The sequence below is a fragment of the Acromyrmex echinatior genome, chromosome 8 (assembly GCF_024713525.1).
Source record: "Acromyrmex echinatior isolate Ae372 chromosome 8, ASM2471352v2, whole genome shotgun sequence".
Taxonomy (NCBI): Eukaryota; Metazoa; Arthropoda; class Insecta; order Hymenoptera; family Formicidae; genus Acromyrmex; species Acromyrmex echinatior.
This window is the reverse complement of record NC_141859.1, coordinates 10,243,530-10,263,345: the sequence shown is the minus strand read 5'-3', so window position 1 is coordinate 10,263,345 and position 19,816 is coordinate 10,243,530. Positions and strand designations below refer to the sequence as shown.

The 19,816-nt window shown below is 33.8% G+C and overlaps 2 protein-coding genes across 3 annotated transcripts; one reads left to right on the top strand and one right to left on the bottom strand.

Annotated features, from left to right (window-relative positions):
* Positions 1-4,135: 4,135 nt before the first annotated feature.
* Positions 4,136-6,009, bottom strand: LOC105153774 (FGFR1 oncogene partner 2 homolog). 2 transcript variants are annotated; one of them, XM_011068815.2, is made up of 4 exons: positions 5,525-6,009; positions 5,098-5,232; positions 4,738-4,989; positions 4,136-4,562 (listed from the first exon to the last, which is right to left on the bottom strand). In XM_011068815.2, the coding sequence occupies exons 2-4, from the start codon at positions 5,230-5,232 to the stop codon at positions 4,335-4,337; spliced, it is 615 nt and encodes a 204-aa protein (XP_011067117.1). In that variant the 5' UTR covers positions 5,525-6,009; the 3' UTR covers positions 4,136-4,334. The 2 variants fall into 2 exon arrangements, with proteins under 2 accessions (XP_011067117.1, XP_011067118.1); XM_011068816.2 differs by having other exon boundaries at positions 5,695-6,008.
* Positions 6,010-6,768: 759 nt separating this feature from the next.
* Positions 6,769-19,761, top strand: LOC105153776 (protein meiotic P26). The gene is made up of 9 exons (XM_011068817.2): positions 6,769-8,644; positions 9,147-9,478; positions 9,705-9,909; positions 10,013-10,520; positions 11,194-11,364; positions 11,567-11,820; positions 11,922-12,279; positions 12,400-12,632; positions 13,256-19,761. Exons 1-9 carry the CDS (start codon positions 7,877-7,879, stop codon positions 13,358-13,360), a joined length of 2,934 nt encoding a protein of 977 aa, XP_011067119.1. The 5' UTR covers positions 6,769-7,876; the 3' UTR covers positions 13,361-19,761.
* Positions 19,762-19,816: the final 55 nt, after the last annotated feature.

Here is a 19,816-nt window from a genome sequence, read left to right as displayed (position 1 = left end):
TTAATTGGTAGTGATATGTCAGACCGCTTATTTATTTCCTTCTTTCCTATTTTGGATATTAAGAATCTTATCAATATTTATACGTATAGATATATTTATATCTCAAGGACCAATATCAACTCAGCCAATACAAATTTAAGTCTAAACTTAAGACCTAAAAAAAACTTCAAGACATTTTTTAGACACCTTGTCATCTCTCAATTTGTTAGACGTTTGTTATGTCTCGACTTTGGACATCGTGTTGTCTGGGAAATAAAAGAAAGTCTTTACTTTGACATTATGAAAATCAAAATGATAATTTCTTATTACAAAATTTGTACTGGCTGTTTAACGTTAAGAATCAAAGTACCCAAGCAGAATAACAAATCATTATGATGTCAAAATGACTCGAAAATGATCATTAAAAGTCATTCTTCAATCATTTTCGATTTATTTTAATGTCATTTTGACATTATCGCGACTTGTTGTTCTGCTTGGGTAAAGTCGCTTTGATTTTTTTGTTGATTTTCGTGTGTTCCTCGGGACTGGAAGTAGGACACCCCATAGTCAACTGCAATCCGGAGCCGGTTCAAAGTTTCCACGTTATAGCGGGTACATCCCACTGTCTGGATCGAGTTAGCATCGGGGCATCGCATCCCTCCGTAGTGCAGCATGCATGCGCCCTTAGAATGTACAGTCGGGTGCGTTAATGATGCACAGGATGCACGGGTTGCAGCCGACGCGGCGGTTTCCTTCAACCGACATGCACGAGAAGCGCGTCTTTACGTAATTGATCGCAATTCACAATTAACTGCGTGGAATTAATCACGCGATTCTACCACGATTGCTGCGTGAAGAACGAGAGCTCTCTATGAATGCACCATTAATACGCCCCGATGACATTAGTTTTCTTCATAATTACGGAACAATAGCATGCTGGAACCATTGTAATGTGTAGATACGCTCTGACGTTCACATTCGCTGCCTAAGAAACACACAAAAGGCAATAAGAAATTAAAATGACTTTGTTTTGATTCTTAACGTCGATAAACGATCAAATTTTGTAATCAGAAATCATCATTTTGATTTTTATGACGTCAAAATAAAATTATTTTAACTTTCTCTTGACTGTTTATTATATTAACGTTAAGAATCAAAGTAAAGGCATTTTAATTTTTTGTTAACTGTGAAAAATATTAAAAAAAAGCCCATGAGAGCTTACATCGGCTGTTCGGATGCACAAAAAACTCTTTATTTTGGTGTGTATAACATGACGAATAAAATAAACGTTTCGACCCTTCAATTTAGGTTCTTGTCAATATAAAATATAAGTCTAAATTACATAAGTAACACAAATTCCAAGATGGTGATTCCCGATAATTTAGCTCGTTCTTCTTTATCCAAATTAGCTATGTAATGAATAGCCAAATGATTATTACAAATATTAACTTATACAATGATATAAAAACTTACATAAAGTAAAACCAGAGTCATATACATTGCGTCAATAAGTAGAATCACATCGCTCATCAGATTGTCAGATTTGCTATGTAGTCATTCAAAAGAAAAACAAAAAACGAAAAATTAGAGAATTATTAAAATCATTTGTCTGAATTTTAATTTTATTAACTTACACGTAAGAATCCAAATTGAAGTCGAAACGTTTATTTTATTCGTTCACACGAAAATAAAGAGTTTTCTGCGCATCCGAACAGCCGATGTAAGCTCTGAAGAGTTTTTTTATATCTTTCACTGATAAATTCTTTCGAATATTATTTTTTTTTGTTTACTCTTGTGAGTTTCTTAAGTGAAAGCATTTCAAGATACGTTATTATGAAATTTATTTGAACTGGATTCCCCTCCCCCTCTTCGATCGGAATTATTCAATTATTCCCTAGAGAATTCCCATTATTTTCTAAGGAAACAGTGGAGTAATTCCGATTAGATAATACATTTCGAAATTTCCATGGAAAACAATTGCTATCTGGATACTTTAAATACTAAAATCTTATTTATGCTGAACAAATATGGATTACAGAACAATTCCTTTAAAAGAATTTGGAAAAGTATTTCTTCATCCACACACACATACACACACACACACACACACAATTGAGACATCGTATTGAGAACAAACGTAAAGTAATGCCATAGTTATGCATTTTTTGTAACAACTCCTTAAGATATTGTATTCAGAAAAATGTACATTTATATCTTTCTTGTTTTTTTTAAATGTATTTATATATCTTTTTTGCACTTATTTTCAGAAAATCGCGATATTTTACTTCGGACTCTACAATTTCCGACGGTAATTTCGTCTTTCCGAAGATCGTTACCTGATTTCTTCGCAAATTTAGGAAAAAATACTCCTCAAAAAGGAAAGGGATAAAAAAAAAGGCTAGGGACGATCGTTCAAGAACCTTGCGTCATAAAATCAGAATGCATGTCGACACATAATATTTGCACAATGAAAAAAATAAGCATAACGTATAGGCACGCCTATTATACTTGTTGCGACCAAAGAGCGAAAATGTTTCTTTTCTGCAAGCGATTTCAAAAAAAAAGTTACGTGCATAAAGGAATACGAAATGAATAAATGTGTGAAAGACTGCAGTAAATATCCTTTTTCTCAAGTATGAAAGAAACATGCTAAAAAAGGGTTGAATATCATTTTAGTTTTGTTTAACACTCTATCTATAGTCTACCTCATAAATTCCAGAAAAACAAGAGATTTTTCCTAGAATCAGATCGCAAATATTCGAAGAGGCGTCATAAAAGAACTAAAATATGAAATAAGAATTATAGCAGAATATACGAGAAAGATAGATTCTTTTTTTTTATATTCATATGAATGTATTTCTTATTATTTATTGCTGGTTTGTTCGAAATTTGTCGTTTATATATTGAGAAAATAATATAGATTTATAAGTTTGGCATCATAAGTAAAGAAATTAAAGGAGTAAAAATAAAAGCTTACTATGTTAGGAATAATGATATTACATATTTTCCATGGCTTGAATTACACACACACACACACACACACACACACACACACACACACGACGCACGCACGCACACGCGCACGCACACACACACACACACACACACATAATACTGATCATTTTTCTGGAGGCATCATAAAAGAGTTCCTGCACACACATTGCGTTTAATATTCTCTGTATAAATATTTAACCCTTTCTCTGCATATAGATTTTTTTTACTAAATCGAAAATATATAGATCTGCTGTTTCAATGTCGAATTGATAATTTTTAGTGAAAGAAGTAGAATTAGTTGTTGAGAATGGAGGGGGGAGAGTGGAATAGTGATGCATATATGTATATGTACTATTAAGGTTTTTATTTGGTACCTATATATTACAGGTAAGAAACAAAAATAATATGTGTATATACGGATTGGGACGAAGGGTTAAAAATCTTTTCTAAATTTTAGCATGTTTCACAGATTAGGACAAACAGTTATCATAAATTTTAGACTTCCCGTGTTCTTACCCTTTTTACCCTTTTTTAAAGGCATTTTTGCGAAACAAAGAACCTTGCTGAGAAAGTTCTTGATTCGAAGGACAATGCTAAAAAATAGTTTCGCTTTCGAGAAAAATAAAATAAGTCTTTCTGAAAGAAGAGGATATACCAAAATAATAGATTATAAAAAGCTTCTGAAAAAAATTGCCGAATAGTACTAAACTTATATTGATTATATTGATCAAGTCGTATTTGAAAAATAAAGCTATGCAACAAATAACCAAGAACATAAAATTATTTTACATAAAAAATAGTTTTCAAAGTTTTTACAAAATATGTAAAGGGAAATTAATCTATCAAACAAATTGGTCTATTGTAAAAATTACGAAACAATTACCTTATTCCACAGTTATTCTTTCAATAAACCTATAAGTACATTAAATAATATTTAGCGTCTCATAATATGCACTATAAAGTATAAAGGATAACAAACATTTCTTTAAAAACATCTGCTTTAAAAAAAATACATTTCAGATAAAAAAAGAAAATGTTTTAGCTACATGATTAATACTATTCTTTTCTAAAAAAATGTTACATTTTATATGGGAATACGTATACAATCATAATCTTCATAAATAAATAATCGGATAGTAAATAACACATTACAAAATAAATATATGTTGCAAACGGCTTACAATACAATTTATTTTACAAATATTTAATTCGCATATGTATACTACAACTCTTGCACATACACTTTTTACTTATAAGTAATAGATTCTATCTAGTAATATAATGTCATGAGTTTACGTGTGAAATAAATACTGGTCAACTTTTTATAAAAAGGATCAAAAGTACTAGGAGCAAATATTTCTTTAATCTATTGGCGGATCTGTTTGAACGGTTTTGCTTTCTACAGAACATTCTTTGTTTAAGGAACCGTATTTATTTGCAATATTTACTATTTCTCGGAGAGTGGCGTTCTCCTCTTTTAAAGAATGAAACGCCTCCTTCTCTTTCAATTCATTCTCTTCATCTAAGGCAGCAGCTGTTTTCATTACGGCTGCCATTTCATTAATTTTCTCCGCTTGACTGGTTATTATCTGTAAATTAACAAAATATACGTTATTAATAAAGTACACATAAATGTTATTTCTTTTTATTTTTTTATAATTTTCTATTAGATTAATAAGAAAATCTATTTTATTAAATAAAAATAGTAAAAATTTTAAAGAATTACAAAACTTATTATTTAAGAGCAAAAATCTTTTTATTTACATTAGCATATTTCGAATTATGCATCGATGAATAATCAGTTTTGTTGAGACGCAATAAAGAGGCAGTTTGTTGTCGATATTTGGACATTATGAGCTCAAGCGCATGCTGGTGATCTTCCAATGCATTTCTCAACTCCTTATTCTCTGCCTGTATTTCTCGCAAATGTTTGTTTTCCCTTTGTATTCCGGCGATCAGTTGCAAGTGAGGTCTTTGCTTTGCTTCTGTATTTAAAATTTCTACTTCCTCTTGATACTGAAAATGTAAAAATAATTATAAATATATAACAAAATACAGTAACAATATATAAAGATGTATTGTAATATATGCATATTTATAAGATATATAATATTTAATATCTACCTGCTTCATGTTATCAATTTGTCCACACACAGCCTCTACCTCGCTTATCAAAGTATCTGCAGTATTCTCATGGTCTGAAATTCGAATAACCAATTTCTTGGCATCCAATATAATCTGCTGAAATGTCAACGACATCTGTAAACAAATATAAATTCTGTTTATATACAAAATAATAGTTAAATTATCTAATTATTAGATGTTTATCACTCAATTAACCACTGAAGACTAATTCTCAGGCGCTAATAAGGGGAATAAAGTTGTTATAGCAAACATAATACAAGTGCTTCTGCTTTTTGATTATATATTTTAGGATTTTTGCCTTTAACATAAAAATAAACAAAATCATTGGTTTTCCAAATTAGTACTCAGCATGCTAGATGAAATCACAAATCCAAATGATTCCATCTTGATGCCTTTCACATTCTACCTGGTCACTTGTGTTCTCTTCTCCTTCGCGCTACTTCCTTTCGTCTGCATCAAACTTCTTCTCGAATGTGAGCAGAGAAGGGCCTGTTGGACGCGTCCTCAAGGAAGGCCTCGAGCGAGTCGTCGTCAACTTCCCGAATCATATGCGTGCTGGACGAGTACGGTACTCACCTTTCGGGGAACTGGGAAGGCGACTCGCCAGGTTCAGGCGTTCAGCAGTAGCTCGCGACTCCGTGGAACATTCGGGGCGAATTGATCGCCGATGACAACGTCGAGGTTATGCGAGAACGTCGTTTCGTATCGAGATTCGAACTCGCCTCTGAGGGCCGCCCTGTGATGTGCGTGCCGTGCGGCGATGTGATCACTATGATCCCGTCTTAACGTGCTCCTTGCATATCATTCCACCTCACGCGGTGTGCACGTATATACACGTCAGCTGTGTGACGCCATAAAGTACTCGCACACAAAAATATGTGCGCGCGCGCGCGCGCGCGTGTGTGTGTGTGTGTATGTATATACATGCGCATGGAACGCGAGGCGATCAACGATCCGAAAGGAAAATGGCCGCTCGCGATTTGACATTTACCGCGAACGAGAAAAGAAGCTTACATCCTCCACTCGATCTTTTTATAGAGCATTGATCTAACGATGTTTCTTTGATAATACACGATATGTAATACATAGCTTTGAGACGGCATGTAGTACATAGCGGTAAACGTTTACTTTAACCTTGTCACCTTGACAATTTTGATAAAAATACTTTCATTCAATGCACTCAATGTATTTTCATCAAGATTAAAGGTTAAAGTGAAAGAAGGTTAAAGTCAAAATTAACCTATGTAGCGAGTATACAATAAAGGTAAGAGGTTTCCTCGCTAAAGATAAAACCTATTTCGGTATCAAGTACCCGCGAGATTTTATCAGGGATTTAATCATGGTGGTCTTCCAGGAGGAAAAAGAAAAAAACAAAAGAGACGATAGGAGGGGGAAGAAGAGAGAGAGAGAGACGTCTTCATAACATTCTTTTTTTACTCTTTTATTTTATATTTAAATATGGCGCCTCGTCCTGCGGCAATTACGGCTGATTTCAATTTGTCGACAGCCGCGAGTCGCGAATGCGTACGTCAACGAGGTTCAGTGAGGCTGCCAATCAACTCGCGTTTCTCCGAGAGAGGAAGGCGCCGATTGGTCGCCGCGTCGCGGATCGTGTCGCGAATCGCGACGTTCGCGCGAGTTTCTCATCTCGACGTCGAACGGTCGACGGCTCCCGCATCGAGGGATGAGCTCTTCTCGGTTCGAATGATTTATTCGTTTGTTCCACGTATGAAGAACTGCGAAATATTCGGCGACCGAGGCGTCGACAACGGGACCGAGTTACAGCCGTCGCCGAACGTAAGGAGGAAGATCTCGCGTGAACGCGCACGCACCTCGGAACGTCACTGACGTAATGTCTACGAGTGTTCTTTAGATACGCGATCTGCAGCGTTGAGCGCCCGAGTCTCCCCCAGTTTCAGTGCTCGACGACACGCGACGACGAGGGACGAGGACGACGGCGCTGCGTGTGGCCAGTGACGTGAATGTAAATAAACGCTCGTAGATCGCGCGATCTCCGGTAAGCTGACAGCTGTATGATCTCGCGATATTTTCGTGGCTGAGGAGCGTTATCGAGATAAGAAATTGCGTGATATATATATATATATATACACATATATATAATATACCTCTATATATATATATATATATATATCGACGCGACAACCGTTAGTCGCGCGCGCATACACATACGAACGTAATTCGCGCGCGCGCGCGCGCGCGCGTGCAGCGCTCGTACGGATCGAGGCTCACGAGAAGGAGCGAGAGCGAGGGATTTTTTTTTCTTTTTTCCTCTAACGCGAGAGCGCGCGCGCACACTCATATACACGATTCCGCGTGCGTTTCCTGGTGCGCGACCCAGTCGTGCTCAAGCCCAGTGAAGCCAATCAAAGCCAGCCTGGGCGAGTTTGATCTCGTGTTTTGTTTCTCGCGCGTGCGAGCGTGCCGACAGTACAATGTTTCGAGCATCGCGCGCTTCGTGAGAGAATCCAAGAGTCTTTGCCATCTCCCTCTTTACTGGACGCGGAGACAAGAAGAGGAAGTAGAAGCAGGGTAATCAAGGAAGCGAACGGGAAACTTCCAACGAAAAATTTCCAACTCTCTTTCTCTCTCTCTCCTCCAACTCCCTTACCCCGTGACAATCCGACGGGTCCATAAGCGTGAGAGATAGAAGCACAATCGGAGGACATCTCCCTCCTTCTCAATTGCAACTCCCCTCCTCCAATCCGCCTTGTGAATTGCGCGCGAACGGCATCGCAGGATGGCATCGTCCACGGTGGCTGTTCCGTCAGGAGCTACCTCGGTGCCGACGGTGACAAACGGCAGTGGCGGCGGTGGCGGCAGCAGCGGTGGTGGCGGTGGTAGCAGCAGCAGTGACAGTAGTAGCAACGGTGGCATCGTCGTCGCGGCTGGCACCGAGGAGATCGACGGCGGCGATATATTTGGCGAGCGGAATAACGTCAATTCCGTTGGTGGCTACAACAACAGTGGAAATCCTGGCGATGCTCTGGAGGAGATGGCGTGTGGCAATGGAGAGGCCAATAATCAGGGCTGTGCCCTGTGTATGAGCAAACTGTGCTCCCCCAGAGTACTCTCCTGCTTGCACGTGTTCTGCGAGGCATGCCTGGACAAGTTGCTCATGGATGAAGCTGGGGATTCCAAGGTGGGCTCTGTTATAAGCTGTCCTGTATGCCATCAAGAGACTTCCGTTAGTTCTAAGGGCGCCGCGTCGCTCACGTGTGACTATGTTCTCACCAATATATTGGATATGTCCGCCATCGAGAACATGGCAGTACTGTGTACCTCCTGCAAGGCCAAAGAGAGCGCCGTGGCGCGTTGCTCAGATTGCGCCAATTTCCTGTGCCCAAATTGCAACACAGCGCATCAATTCATGCGCTGCTTCGAGCATCATAAAGTAGTTGCCTTTGAAGATTTGAAGCAATCCAACGAAGCTATCCCAATACACAAGCCAATCTTTTGCGAATGTCATCCTGCTGAGAATATGAAGTTTTACTGTCATACATGCCAGGTAAGTGGAAAATGGACAAGTCTTTTTATATGTAGGTATTATAATTATCATCTGGCATTTAACTAAGAAATCAAAGACTGATCTTATCATTGCAACATCTATAAATGCTCAAAGTAATATTATTAATGCATTGTAATTTAAATTACAAATATAATTTTCCATAATTTTTAAATGTAGAAAATTGTAAATAATATTTGATACTCTTGATATATTGCTTGAAGAATGTATTTTCTTTTGTAAATGTATAAAAAGGAGTTAATGTCAGTTAACATTTATAAATGATTCATATGTAATTATTTGTTGAAAGATAAAGAAAGTAATCATTTTTAAAAAGAAACGAAAAAATTTATATTGCAAAAAAAATGTATTTTTTAAAATGTATTTTTTTATGTATGAAAAAATATTTTTGTGTATATACATATTGTACGCCTATAGTAATTATATTAGTCTTATTATGTCTTTAATGATTGTAATTAAGAAGTATTAAATTATATGATGTCAGGAACCTATTTGCAATGAGTGTTTGCTTGTGGAACACAAAGCACCAGAGCATCAATATGAACGACTGACAGATGCAGAACCACGACAAAAAGAAGAAATAATTAACCTGATGACTGAAAGCAAAGTAAAAATTACTGAATGCGATCAGGTTACAGTACAACTGGAAAATGCACTTAGTGAGCTGCAAGTACAACACGATCAAGCAAAAGATTTAATTATGGAAACTTTTCAAAGTTACAAGGCCATACTAGAGAAATGTAAAGACAATGCTTTAAGTGAACTCGAAAAATTGCATTCAAACAGAGAACTTGAAATTATGGATGCTTTTCATAGGTATATATATATATATATATATATATTTAATTGTGTTATTTTAATTGGTTATTATTATTAATTGTTTCATTATTAAAAAAAGAGATTAAGATAAAAGATACTTGTATTAGAAAGGACAAATAGAACAAAATTTTTAGCAAATAACATTTGTCGAGAATAGAACTGTCCTGTTGATAGAAATCTTTCTTTCTATGGACATTCTGTTATGTTTGAAATTTTGTTGCAGTGTTGAAAAGACTGCAGAAAAAATAGAAGACGCTTGTCGTTTTACCTCAAGATTGCTAGAACATGGCGATGCAGTGGAAATCTTAGCACTTCGGCGTATTGTAGGAGTGCAGTTGATGAACTTAATAAAAAATACACCAAAACATAATGTAACATTCTCTATTGAATTTCAAACCGACTATAATCAATTTGAGAAAACTGTAAAGGTGAATATGTGCATAATATAATACACAAACACACACATTCACATTTTATTCAATTATATTCTTTTATCCAGTTATATAACACCATTGTGAAAAATTATTACAGGAAGTGTTTGGGAAATTTCACACCGAAAGTACATTAGAAGTGAAACCTCATCCTGAACCAATCTCAACAGTATCGGGTGTCTCTACAAATCAGCAAATGGTTCATACTACTTCAATGGGTTGTCCAAGTTCTATTAGCACAAGCTCTCCCATTTCACTTCCCACATCTATGCAATCCTCTTTTGAAGGTGAACCTTCATTCATTATTCCACCGACTTCAAGTCCTCAAAATATCCCACCTCCTCCACCACCTGTACCTCTTCCACCAGGTCCCGTTCCTATTCATGGATTCACTAGCATTCAAGAATATAATCTACAGCAGCTGGCCAGTTTAGCAGAGAAAGTAGAGATGGTAGGCGATACTGGTGTAGTTGGACCTAGCTCGAATCCTAGTCCAACTCCGTCCTTTACTTTGGCAGATTTATTTGCTGGAGATCTAAGTTCTACGAGCCATGCCATTAATAATCTACAAGCTCTTGCAAAATTAGGAAATACTCTTGGTAATCAAGGTAAGAACTATAACATTAAAGATTTATGAATTTGCTCTAGTAATACCAATGTCCTTCCCTCTCTTATTTCTTCCAGACCTAATCCCATACATTTCCCGATTTTCCCACAAATTCACAGGTACTTTAAGAACTATATTGAGAGATATTTTACATACAATTTAAAAAATTTATATTATAAGTGCTATATAATGTTTTATTTTATTTTTATTGTTACTTTCAATTATTTTTGTATGTTACACTTGCTATCATTAAAATTAGAAATCTCTTTTGCGCAACATAATTATGCTATTTCGCCTTAAATAACGTTTTAAGATATGTCTTCAAAATATATTTCGACAGGAGGTAATGCAAACTTGGATTAAAGTATTGTATTCTTTAGAAAATTTAATTTGACAAATAAATTAAACTTAAGTTAAGTTGAAAATTTGATTTCAAGTTTTTAATAGGATTTATAAGATATAGAACAACTTTTAAAAAGTAAAATTAAAATCTGATTTAGCATTACCTCTATTTTATTTTAAAATTTAATTTGAAAGAAAATAATTGTATAATAAATATAAATACGTATTATTTAGTCCCTGATATATTGATATAGTGAAGAATTATTAGTATATACTAAAAGATTAACGAAACATATATTCCTACTTACTGTATATTTATTGCTTTGCTGCAGATCTTGGAAATACCACCATTAATGGTGGTGGTGGATTAGTATTGGGACGTGGACCTTCACCAGCCATTGTAGATACCCCAAATTTGGGTCCTTTGGCTGCCAATAGTCTATTAAATGGAGGATTTCAATCATTGTCCTCTTCCACTTCGCCGATACTTTCACAGGGTGCTGGTAAGATAATCCCGATTTTTGTATATACATGTTAATATTACTCAGAAAAAAAATCAAAATTTGCTTATCTTACATAATATAATACATTTTGCATAGTTATTATATCTTAACAAAAGATTTAAAAGGGAAAAGTTTCTCAATATTAGATATCTTGTATATTAGTTACTGTATATGTTTATCAATATTGATGTTTTATTTTTAGATGACTTAATAGGTGATTCTATGCATAATATGCCTGTAGTAGGAAATACTGTTGCCAATCATGTAACCGGATCAGGAACAGGGAATTATCCTGCTCATCCAAGAACCCAGAATACAAAATTAACGCCTATGCATATCCGAAGTAAGTTTGGACAATTAGGTCCCAGTAAAGGGCAATTTAATTCGCCTCATGGATTTTGTCTGGGGACTGATGAGGATATTATCGTTGCAGACACAAATAATCATAGAATTCAGGTATATACTTCATAATGATACATGTCAAAAATAAGTATTTCATTATTTTAAAAAATTATATATAAAGTATAAACATAATATAAATTTTATGTTAATTCTAGATTTTTGATAAGACTGGTACCTTCAAATTTCAATTTGGTGTTCCTGGTAAAGAAGAGGGACAATTATGGTATCCTAGGAAAGTAGCTGTTATGAGAAATAATGGCAAATTTGTTGTATGCGATCGTGGAAATGAACGATCTCGAATGCAGATATTTACAAAGAATGGCCACTTTATAAAGAAGATCGCTATTCGTTACATCGATATCGTAGCTGGCCTAGCTGTTACCAGTCAAGGTCATATTGTGGCTGTTGACAGTGTGTCGCCAACTGTGTTCGTAATCAGTGATACAGGAGATCTTTTGAGGTGGTTTGATTGTAGTGACTATATGAGAGAACCAAGTGATATTGCTATCAGTGGTAAGCATACTTTATCATTCTTAATATTTACAATGAAATTAATATAATTAATTACGCTCATGTCAATAACTTGGACAAACTGCAATTTATAATATTAATAATCAAATTGTAAATTTTTAGGCAAAGAATATTTTGTTTGCGACTTTAAAGGACATTGTGTTGTGGTGTTCAACGAAGAGGGTAAATTCCTGCGTCGCATTGGCTGTGAGAATGTAACAAACTTCCCGAATGGGATTGATATTAGTGATGCAGGAGATGTATTAATTGGGGATTCACATGGTAATCGTTTTCATGTAGCTGTCTTCTCCAGAGCGGGCTCTTTAATATCAGAGTTTGAATGTCCATATGTAAAGGTAGAGTATTACATCTTTCATATTAATCTTAAATACATATATTTTTTTATATAATATAAATATAAATGAAATGTGAATTCTGGAAATGGATTACCATTTTCCAGTCACTTCTTTTAAAAACCGAAATGTATACATGGGAGTGACGATTAGAATCGATCCGTCAATTATCAATTTTTTATTTGACACATTAATTATATTTAATTACCAGCAGTAATAAACTGTTGTACTGGAGGTTAGTCTAAAATAAAATTTAATTAATTTATCCTGGCTGAGGTAATATTTTTGAGGCAATAAATTCCTTTCTTTCTTTCTTTCTAATTTAATTTAGGGGGGATTATTAGCGTTTCAGAATGATTGTGTTGAAATGTTATCGGCTCGCAATTATATTTGAAATAAATTAATTCAACAAAAGAATATATAATGTATTATTTGTAACATCTAAAATTTGACCAATCTTGGCTTTCTCTTTATCATATTTAATATAAAATTTAAGTATTTAATATTTATATTTTATAAAATATACATTTTATTTTACTAAAACAATTTTTACTAATATTTATAAATATAATGAATTTTAAAATTAATGATAGTGCTTTTAAATGTTGTAATGTTATATTTTATAGGTGTCTCGATGTTGTGGATTGAAAATAACTTCGGAAGGGTATATTGTAACACTGGCCAAAAACAACCACCATGTCCTTGTATTAAACACTCTTTATATATTGTGAAGTGGCATCAGATGAGTAAGTATGTTATAACTTCCTTCTGCAAATGGAAACTTCTTTGGAAACTGCTCTCAACGAAAGATGGAAAAGGCATGCCCAAGGCATTACGTTCGAATATTGGGCCTATCAAAGCAATAGAAACAAGTGCAGCATGCAGCTTTAATAGTTGTAAAAATATAATGCGTCCCCGTTTTATGAAAGTAACAATGTTGAAAACAAAAAAAAAGCAGAAAGGTAATGTACGTCTCCGACCAAACAGTATAATAGTAACTTAGCAATTTGCATTTTGGTAAACTGCCAAAGTAAATTAAATTAACTAAGTGGAACCAGTTATAAAGAGAGAAGCAGTTAGCTATATCAACCAATAAGCAACCAACCAATGAGTTGGATCGCTTGTAGTAGAGAAAGCAATTTATAATGGCCTTCCGTCAAAATTGGTTGTTGTACATCATTTTTGACATGTCAGTATTTTAAGTATGTTTATAAATCAAATTATTCTAGTCTCCGACGAGCACTTTCTATACACTGGTTTCGATTCGTGCTCGGAATAAGACGTTCTCGTCCTGATTTTTTATTAATCAAGGATGTTTGTCTTCTTAGTCCTAACTGATGCTTCAAGAGAGATGCATATAAATGCACAGATTACGTTTAAAAAGTTTTCCTTTAAGAGCTTCTAAGTAATTCAGCAGGATAAATTTCACGATGAGAGGATCAAAATTTTTCGCTTAACAGAAAAAAAGGAAAAAAAAGAACGTTGCATGCTGCGAGGTAGTTGGTAGTACTTCCTGCTCTTATCATATCGTATTTCTAAAGAAGAGAATGAAACAATACTCCTCATTGCAGCAGGCACGAAGCTTAATAAGAGCTATGTTCCTGATTTCTTTCTGCGCGTTTGAAAATGATAGTTGAGAACATAATATAAAAACAACGTTAATGTGCAAGGAATAGATTATGGTATGTTGAAAATCAAACATTTAATATCTTATATAAAAAGTGTCGTACAGAAAAGATACTTTGAGCGTATAAAAAAAAATGAAATAATTATTTACACTTACGAGACAAACGAGTAGATCCCATTTGTGCATTGTTAAAATTAGACGAGACACATAATGGTTACAATATTTACTCAGGATGCTTTATTATGGTCCATCATATGAATACGACGTATATGCGTGTGTGAATTATTGGTTCGTGGTGCTAGTGAATAATGTATCCATACCATGTAAATGTATTTGTTATAAAATTACAGAAATCGTTCCCGCGCATTTTTTACAATGCAGGGGAACGATTTTGTGTAATATATTATATAAGATTCATAAGTACATAATATATACCACCGGTATATCATATAGGGACGATACTTTATCTATGTAAAAAAAAAAAGGAAATAACGTACAGTTTGCTAAACAACCTCTATTTATGTATATATTAACATAATACATGAAAAAGAAAAAACCACATAAGACACATACATATATAGAAATACACATATTTTTTAGGGTTGTTTACATGATCAGCCTTAAGATTTGATTGAACTAAAATGCAATGTGTATACAACATATACATCGGATATTTGGCAGATTGCTACACTGTGTTACCTTACATTATCTACAATAACATTTAATTATAAATACTATCTTGCCATACCAAATGTTAGGTAGCACATCCATATATACATATAATTATATATACATATATATATATATATATTTATACTTGACTAGCTTTATCAAATTCGTTTGCATACAGGAAATTATATCGATAATGTCTGGTTTCATTACTCGTGTGAAGCAAATGAAAAAAATTTAGACAAACGAGAAACAAAAAAGGGCAGTACTAGGAGGCTATTTTAAAGTTCGCGCATAACATCGGCATTTGTAGTAAATTGCACGAAGCCTACATACATACACCTAAGCTAATCAGTCGTACTCATCTCTCGTGTAACGTTAGAAGTTTTAATTTTATATATAAAAAGAAAAAAAGAAAAGAAAAACTAATTCTGAAATATTTAATAGTCATGATTAGCAGAGTTATATAAATAATGCCTGTGATAATAGTATCGTCAGGATAAGTTGTGTCCTTAAAGAGTCTCTGATGTTGTTGCTAGGTAAATATTGATTAGAAGTGTATCAATGTGAGATACCGTTGGTGCCGCCTGCAAGGTGTTTTTACAAGCACAATAACGCCACAGATGCAGAGCGGACCATCAATCGTCTCTAATGATACGCGTTAAATATAAAAAGAAGAAAATATTCAAAATAAAGAGAGAACATGTTGCAAAATTTTTGCCAGTCATATTTAAAAAAAAAACTCATAGTGTAACGAATGGATGACCATTAACGAGAGGGTCTTTTACCTCACAAAATTATTATATTACGCTCACCTTATATATACTTGAATATTTTAGTATAGATTTACTCTTTACATATTTTTATCTCTGTGGAAGACTACTTGGCTAATTTAGGCCACTGTTGAAATTCACCCCTTATTTGCCTTGATGTTTAAATTACAACAATAATATATAAAAAAAAGGAACGAGAATTACTTGTTACGTAAATGGTAATTGTGATAGATTTTTTGATGATTTTTACAATCTCAAAAGTCTTATTATCCTAATATGTATAGAATTATATAGTCACTCTGTACGTAATAGATAAACTTTGCTTACATTGTTAAACTAATATTAAAAGCTCTCATAACTATCCACACTAAACAGTTTTACAACTGGCAGTGTAATCGAAGATCGTATTTCGCGTATGGGATAGGTTCTGTGTGTATTACTCTTTAGCAGTACTATTTTTATTGCTATACAACTTCCAAGGCCTTTTAGGTGCCACAGGTTCTCCGACATAATTTCAAGCAAAGAATTATTTGATCTTTCGATTTTGCGTTCGTCGTGGAGTTAAAATTATAATTTTCCATTTCCTTCTAATAATTATAGAATTGTCACCTGTTTTATTTGTAAATCGGAGTTAATGCGCGATTACGTTTGTTTCCCAATACAAAATTGCTCTCGAAACTTTTACAAGCTATGTTTTACAGTACTTGGCAACACGAGGAAGACATTTACGAGCGCCTCGGGCTGCTCTGTTTCTAATTTCGCATCACGATTTGCGTGAATCGACACAATATTTGTCAATCGTAAAATATGTCGTGTATTTGATGAGGAATCGTTGCTATATATCACACGAAAAAATATGTTCCTGATTTTCAAAAGAGGAAGAAGAAAAAAAGAAAAGAGTCGCATATATTATACAATAAGAATTATTGCGAATGTTCACAAGCATTAACGCGAGACAGCTACAATTATATAAATAATAGGACTAACATGACACGACATAAACTGAATTCTAGCCTACGGTTAATCATAGTCTTCCTAGAATCCTAAAGAAAAAAAAAAAGAGTATGACTTCGCTATATTGATTAGGGCATGGCCAATTAACACTATATAGCTGGTTATAAATGGAGAAAAGCGTAACACGAAAAAAGTTATCTTACGAATTGCGCTTCGAATTAACAGCTCCATATTATTTTACTCGACATGGCTTATACACTAAAAGTCCGTGATTAATTTTTACTTTTTCATGCCTTCAGCATAATTTAAATTGAATTTTTACAAGAGGAAAAGAGGGGCAACAATTTATGATCAAAAAGGAAAGGGGAAAGAAAAAAAAGCCATAGCTCATTATGTGTAAGCGTTCCGCGTTATTTTTGTAATAATATTTTTATTCCTTACTCGCTCGTATACATTGTCTTATATATATATATAATTAATTTTTACCTTTATGCAAGCATTATGTGTTCGATCGGCTGTTTCTGACGCTATTATAGCGTACTTATTTGGATACGTTAGATCATTTTTCCGCGGTAGTTATTGCCGGGGAATACGTGGTACGAGCTTGCTATACATATTTTGATCTATTACGTTTTTATTCGGGCAATCCGGAAAAACGGAATTGCTTTCAAATGTGTATTTATATTATTTATATATTGTTTTGTTTAATTGGTTTTATAAATTTCTCGCTACAGTTTATATCTTATTCGAAAAGATAAGAAACGTTATTGACCGGTTTCTATTATACACTTCATTTCATTTTAATTGTGTTCTTTTCAGATACACACACACACATTTATTGTCATTGCTTTAATTTTTATATTTTTGTTGCTAACATTTTTTTTTCTTTTATTTCAAATACTCAATCTGAGGTGGAATGACAAGGAATTCTATACAGCTTGTCATATTACCTCGTAGGAAAAGGCAGAAAAAAGCGATTAGTTCATAATGAGTATTGATGTTGATTTTACTTTAACAATTTAACTACATTCCAAATCGATCATTTTATCTGTCACCTCGTATGAGATAGAAAAATTAAATTCTTTAGTGCCAAAACAGACTAATCAGAGTATTTATATAACATGTATATTATTGCTTACAATTTGTTTTATTCCTTATAAGTTTATTTTATTCGTCTTTTTTAAGTTGCGTCGCGCGCGAGTGTCGAAGTTCTTAGAGTAAGAAGACAAAAAATTACGATTAAATCCTTGCTTAGTCAGTTAAAGTACAAATATTTAATATATATATATATATTCTATCTTTAGAAAGTAAGTAACGCGAAAGGCATGTTAATGGCGTATATACTGTTACTTGGTTTCATTCCTCAACAGCACTAGCTTTATTTATTTTGCATTAGTTTACTCGATGTAATACTTAACAGGCTGAGAGAAAGGGTAAAGAAAACGCTTTCGCCATCTGCCCTATACACGTGTAATATTTATTTTTGGATATTACCACACGTTCCTTTTTGGAAGTACTTTGTTTACATATCAAATTGACCACTAAAACCGCGTTACATACAGTTGCATTCCAATCCGGTATGCTGAAAAGCGTCAACTTGTCGAGTAGCATACCCTCGAATATATCCGTTCGGTGATCTCCGTATTTCTACTTACTTTTAAGTAGTGATCGCGAGGCTGACTTGAGAGAAACTTTTTATGGTAAAGTGATATTTGATTCTTAAAGCTTCTTACAACTCATTTGCAGCTTATTGCGTAATCGAAAATAAGCGTCTACATTGAGCAATTGTGCTTTACCAAAAGTTAAAGCCTGGCTCCATCACATTTCTCTATGCAAAATTAGTTTCTAGTGTCGTTTCTCTCAAATCTATCTAAATAACATACTAAATAACATGTACTATGTATATCTGAAATGAACTTTCTAACGATTCAACCTATGTTGTACACATACAAATGTTGTAACAGCTGTCACGAAACGATAATGCGGATTACTGTGTGTAAACCATGTTTTCCTAAGACCTCCATTGGTATTTTGCATAGAACGAGGTATTTCTGGGGGGGAAAAAAAAGAAAAGATCTTAAATGTTCCGACATCACTTACACTTCAAAATGTAAACTGTATAAGAATAGTACAACTGACGAAAAAAAGGTAAATTGTAATGCAATATGGAAAGCGCGTGTATACCAATATATTTTTTATATGCTAATGGGATGCCAAGGAGCATGGTCATCTTGTAATGTAACGTATTATTTAGAGTTATACACGTCCAGAGATCAACTGTGTACACACAAATCAGTTCCCTTTGAGACTACTCAGCCTTTATTGAACATACCCACCCCCCATTGTCGGACTACTTGAATTTCGAAGTATTTCAAATATGTATCTATATATATCTCTTAGTTTACGAGTTTTACGATTTTTTATCTTCCAAAGTTTGTCAAGACTAGTCCCCGAAATATCTGTAACACAGATCTAACTCTCTTCTATTATTTTTTTTTTCTTTTTATTTACCGCAAATCAGCTTTTTTCTATCTTGAAACCAAATTTTAGTTTCATTTTTATATAAAATATTCAAATTTATGGTATTATACGTATACACATCTATATACACTTTTACAAAAAAAGAAAAAAAAATATTTTAATCTACATAATGTATTACATAATTAAAGATACGGAACATTTGCTACTTATATATTTGTCAAATGTATTATATTGAAAATATTTTATTATAGGATGGACAAATTTAGCCTTAAAAAAGAAAATAAATGTTCTTTGTTGATCGTACATTGCTTCATCATATCAACTCAATTTGCCATTACCTGTCAATTCATATGTACTGTCCTATATTAAGATATTCTCAAATGATATCACTATGCAGTTATTTGAAACGTGTAGAAGTATACATTCTTGTCTGCGCATAGGCTGCAATGCAATAATAATATATTGTGATGCTCACAAAGCACATAACACATTTTACCAAAATTGTAATGTTTAAATATTTCATGTGATTTTGGAAACTGTTATATATTTTTTATTTCCTGCCAATTGTTTAATTTGTAATGTTGTTCTTTGTTCTCTTTTTCAATAAAGTAATCAACTAAATATGAAATTCTTTTTATTCACTGTAATCACCTCGGACGCAATTTCATGTATGAGAAAACGAC

What these genes read in the sequence shown, in the direction of transcription:
- LOC105153774 (XM_011068815.2), bottom strand. Translation starts at nt 5,232, where the DNA reads ATGTCGTTGACATTTCAGCAGATTATATTGGATGCCAAGAAATTGGTT. An exon ending in AAATTGATAACATGAAGCAG is followed by an intron (nt 4,990 to 5,097) that starts GTAGATATTAAA and finishes TTACATTTTCAG; the next exon opens with TATCAAGAGGAAGTAGAAAT. An exon ending in ATAATTCGAAATATGCTAAT is followed by an intron (nt 4,563 to 4,737) that starts GTAAATAAAAAG and finishes GTTAATTTACAG; the next exon opens with ATAATAACCAGTCAAGCGGA.
- LOC105153776 (XM_011068817.2), top strand. Translation starts at nt 7,877, where the DNA reads ATGGCATCGTCCACGGTGGCTGTTCCGTCAGGAGCTACCTCGGTGCCG. An exon ending in AAATACTCTTGGTAATCAAG is followed by an intron (nt 10,521 to 11,193) that starts GTAAGAACTATA and finishes GCTTTGCTGCAG; the next exon opens with ATCTTGGAAATACCACCATT. An exon ending in AAGTGATATTGCTATCAGTG is followed by an intron (nt 12,280 to 12,399) that starts GTAAGCATACTT and finishes GTAAATTTTTAG; the next exon opens with GCAAAGAATATTTTGTTTGC.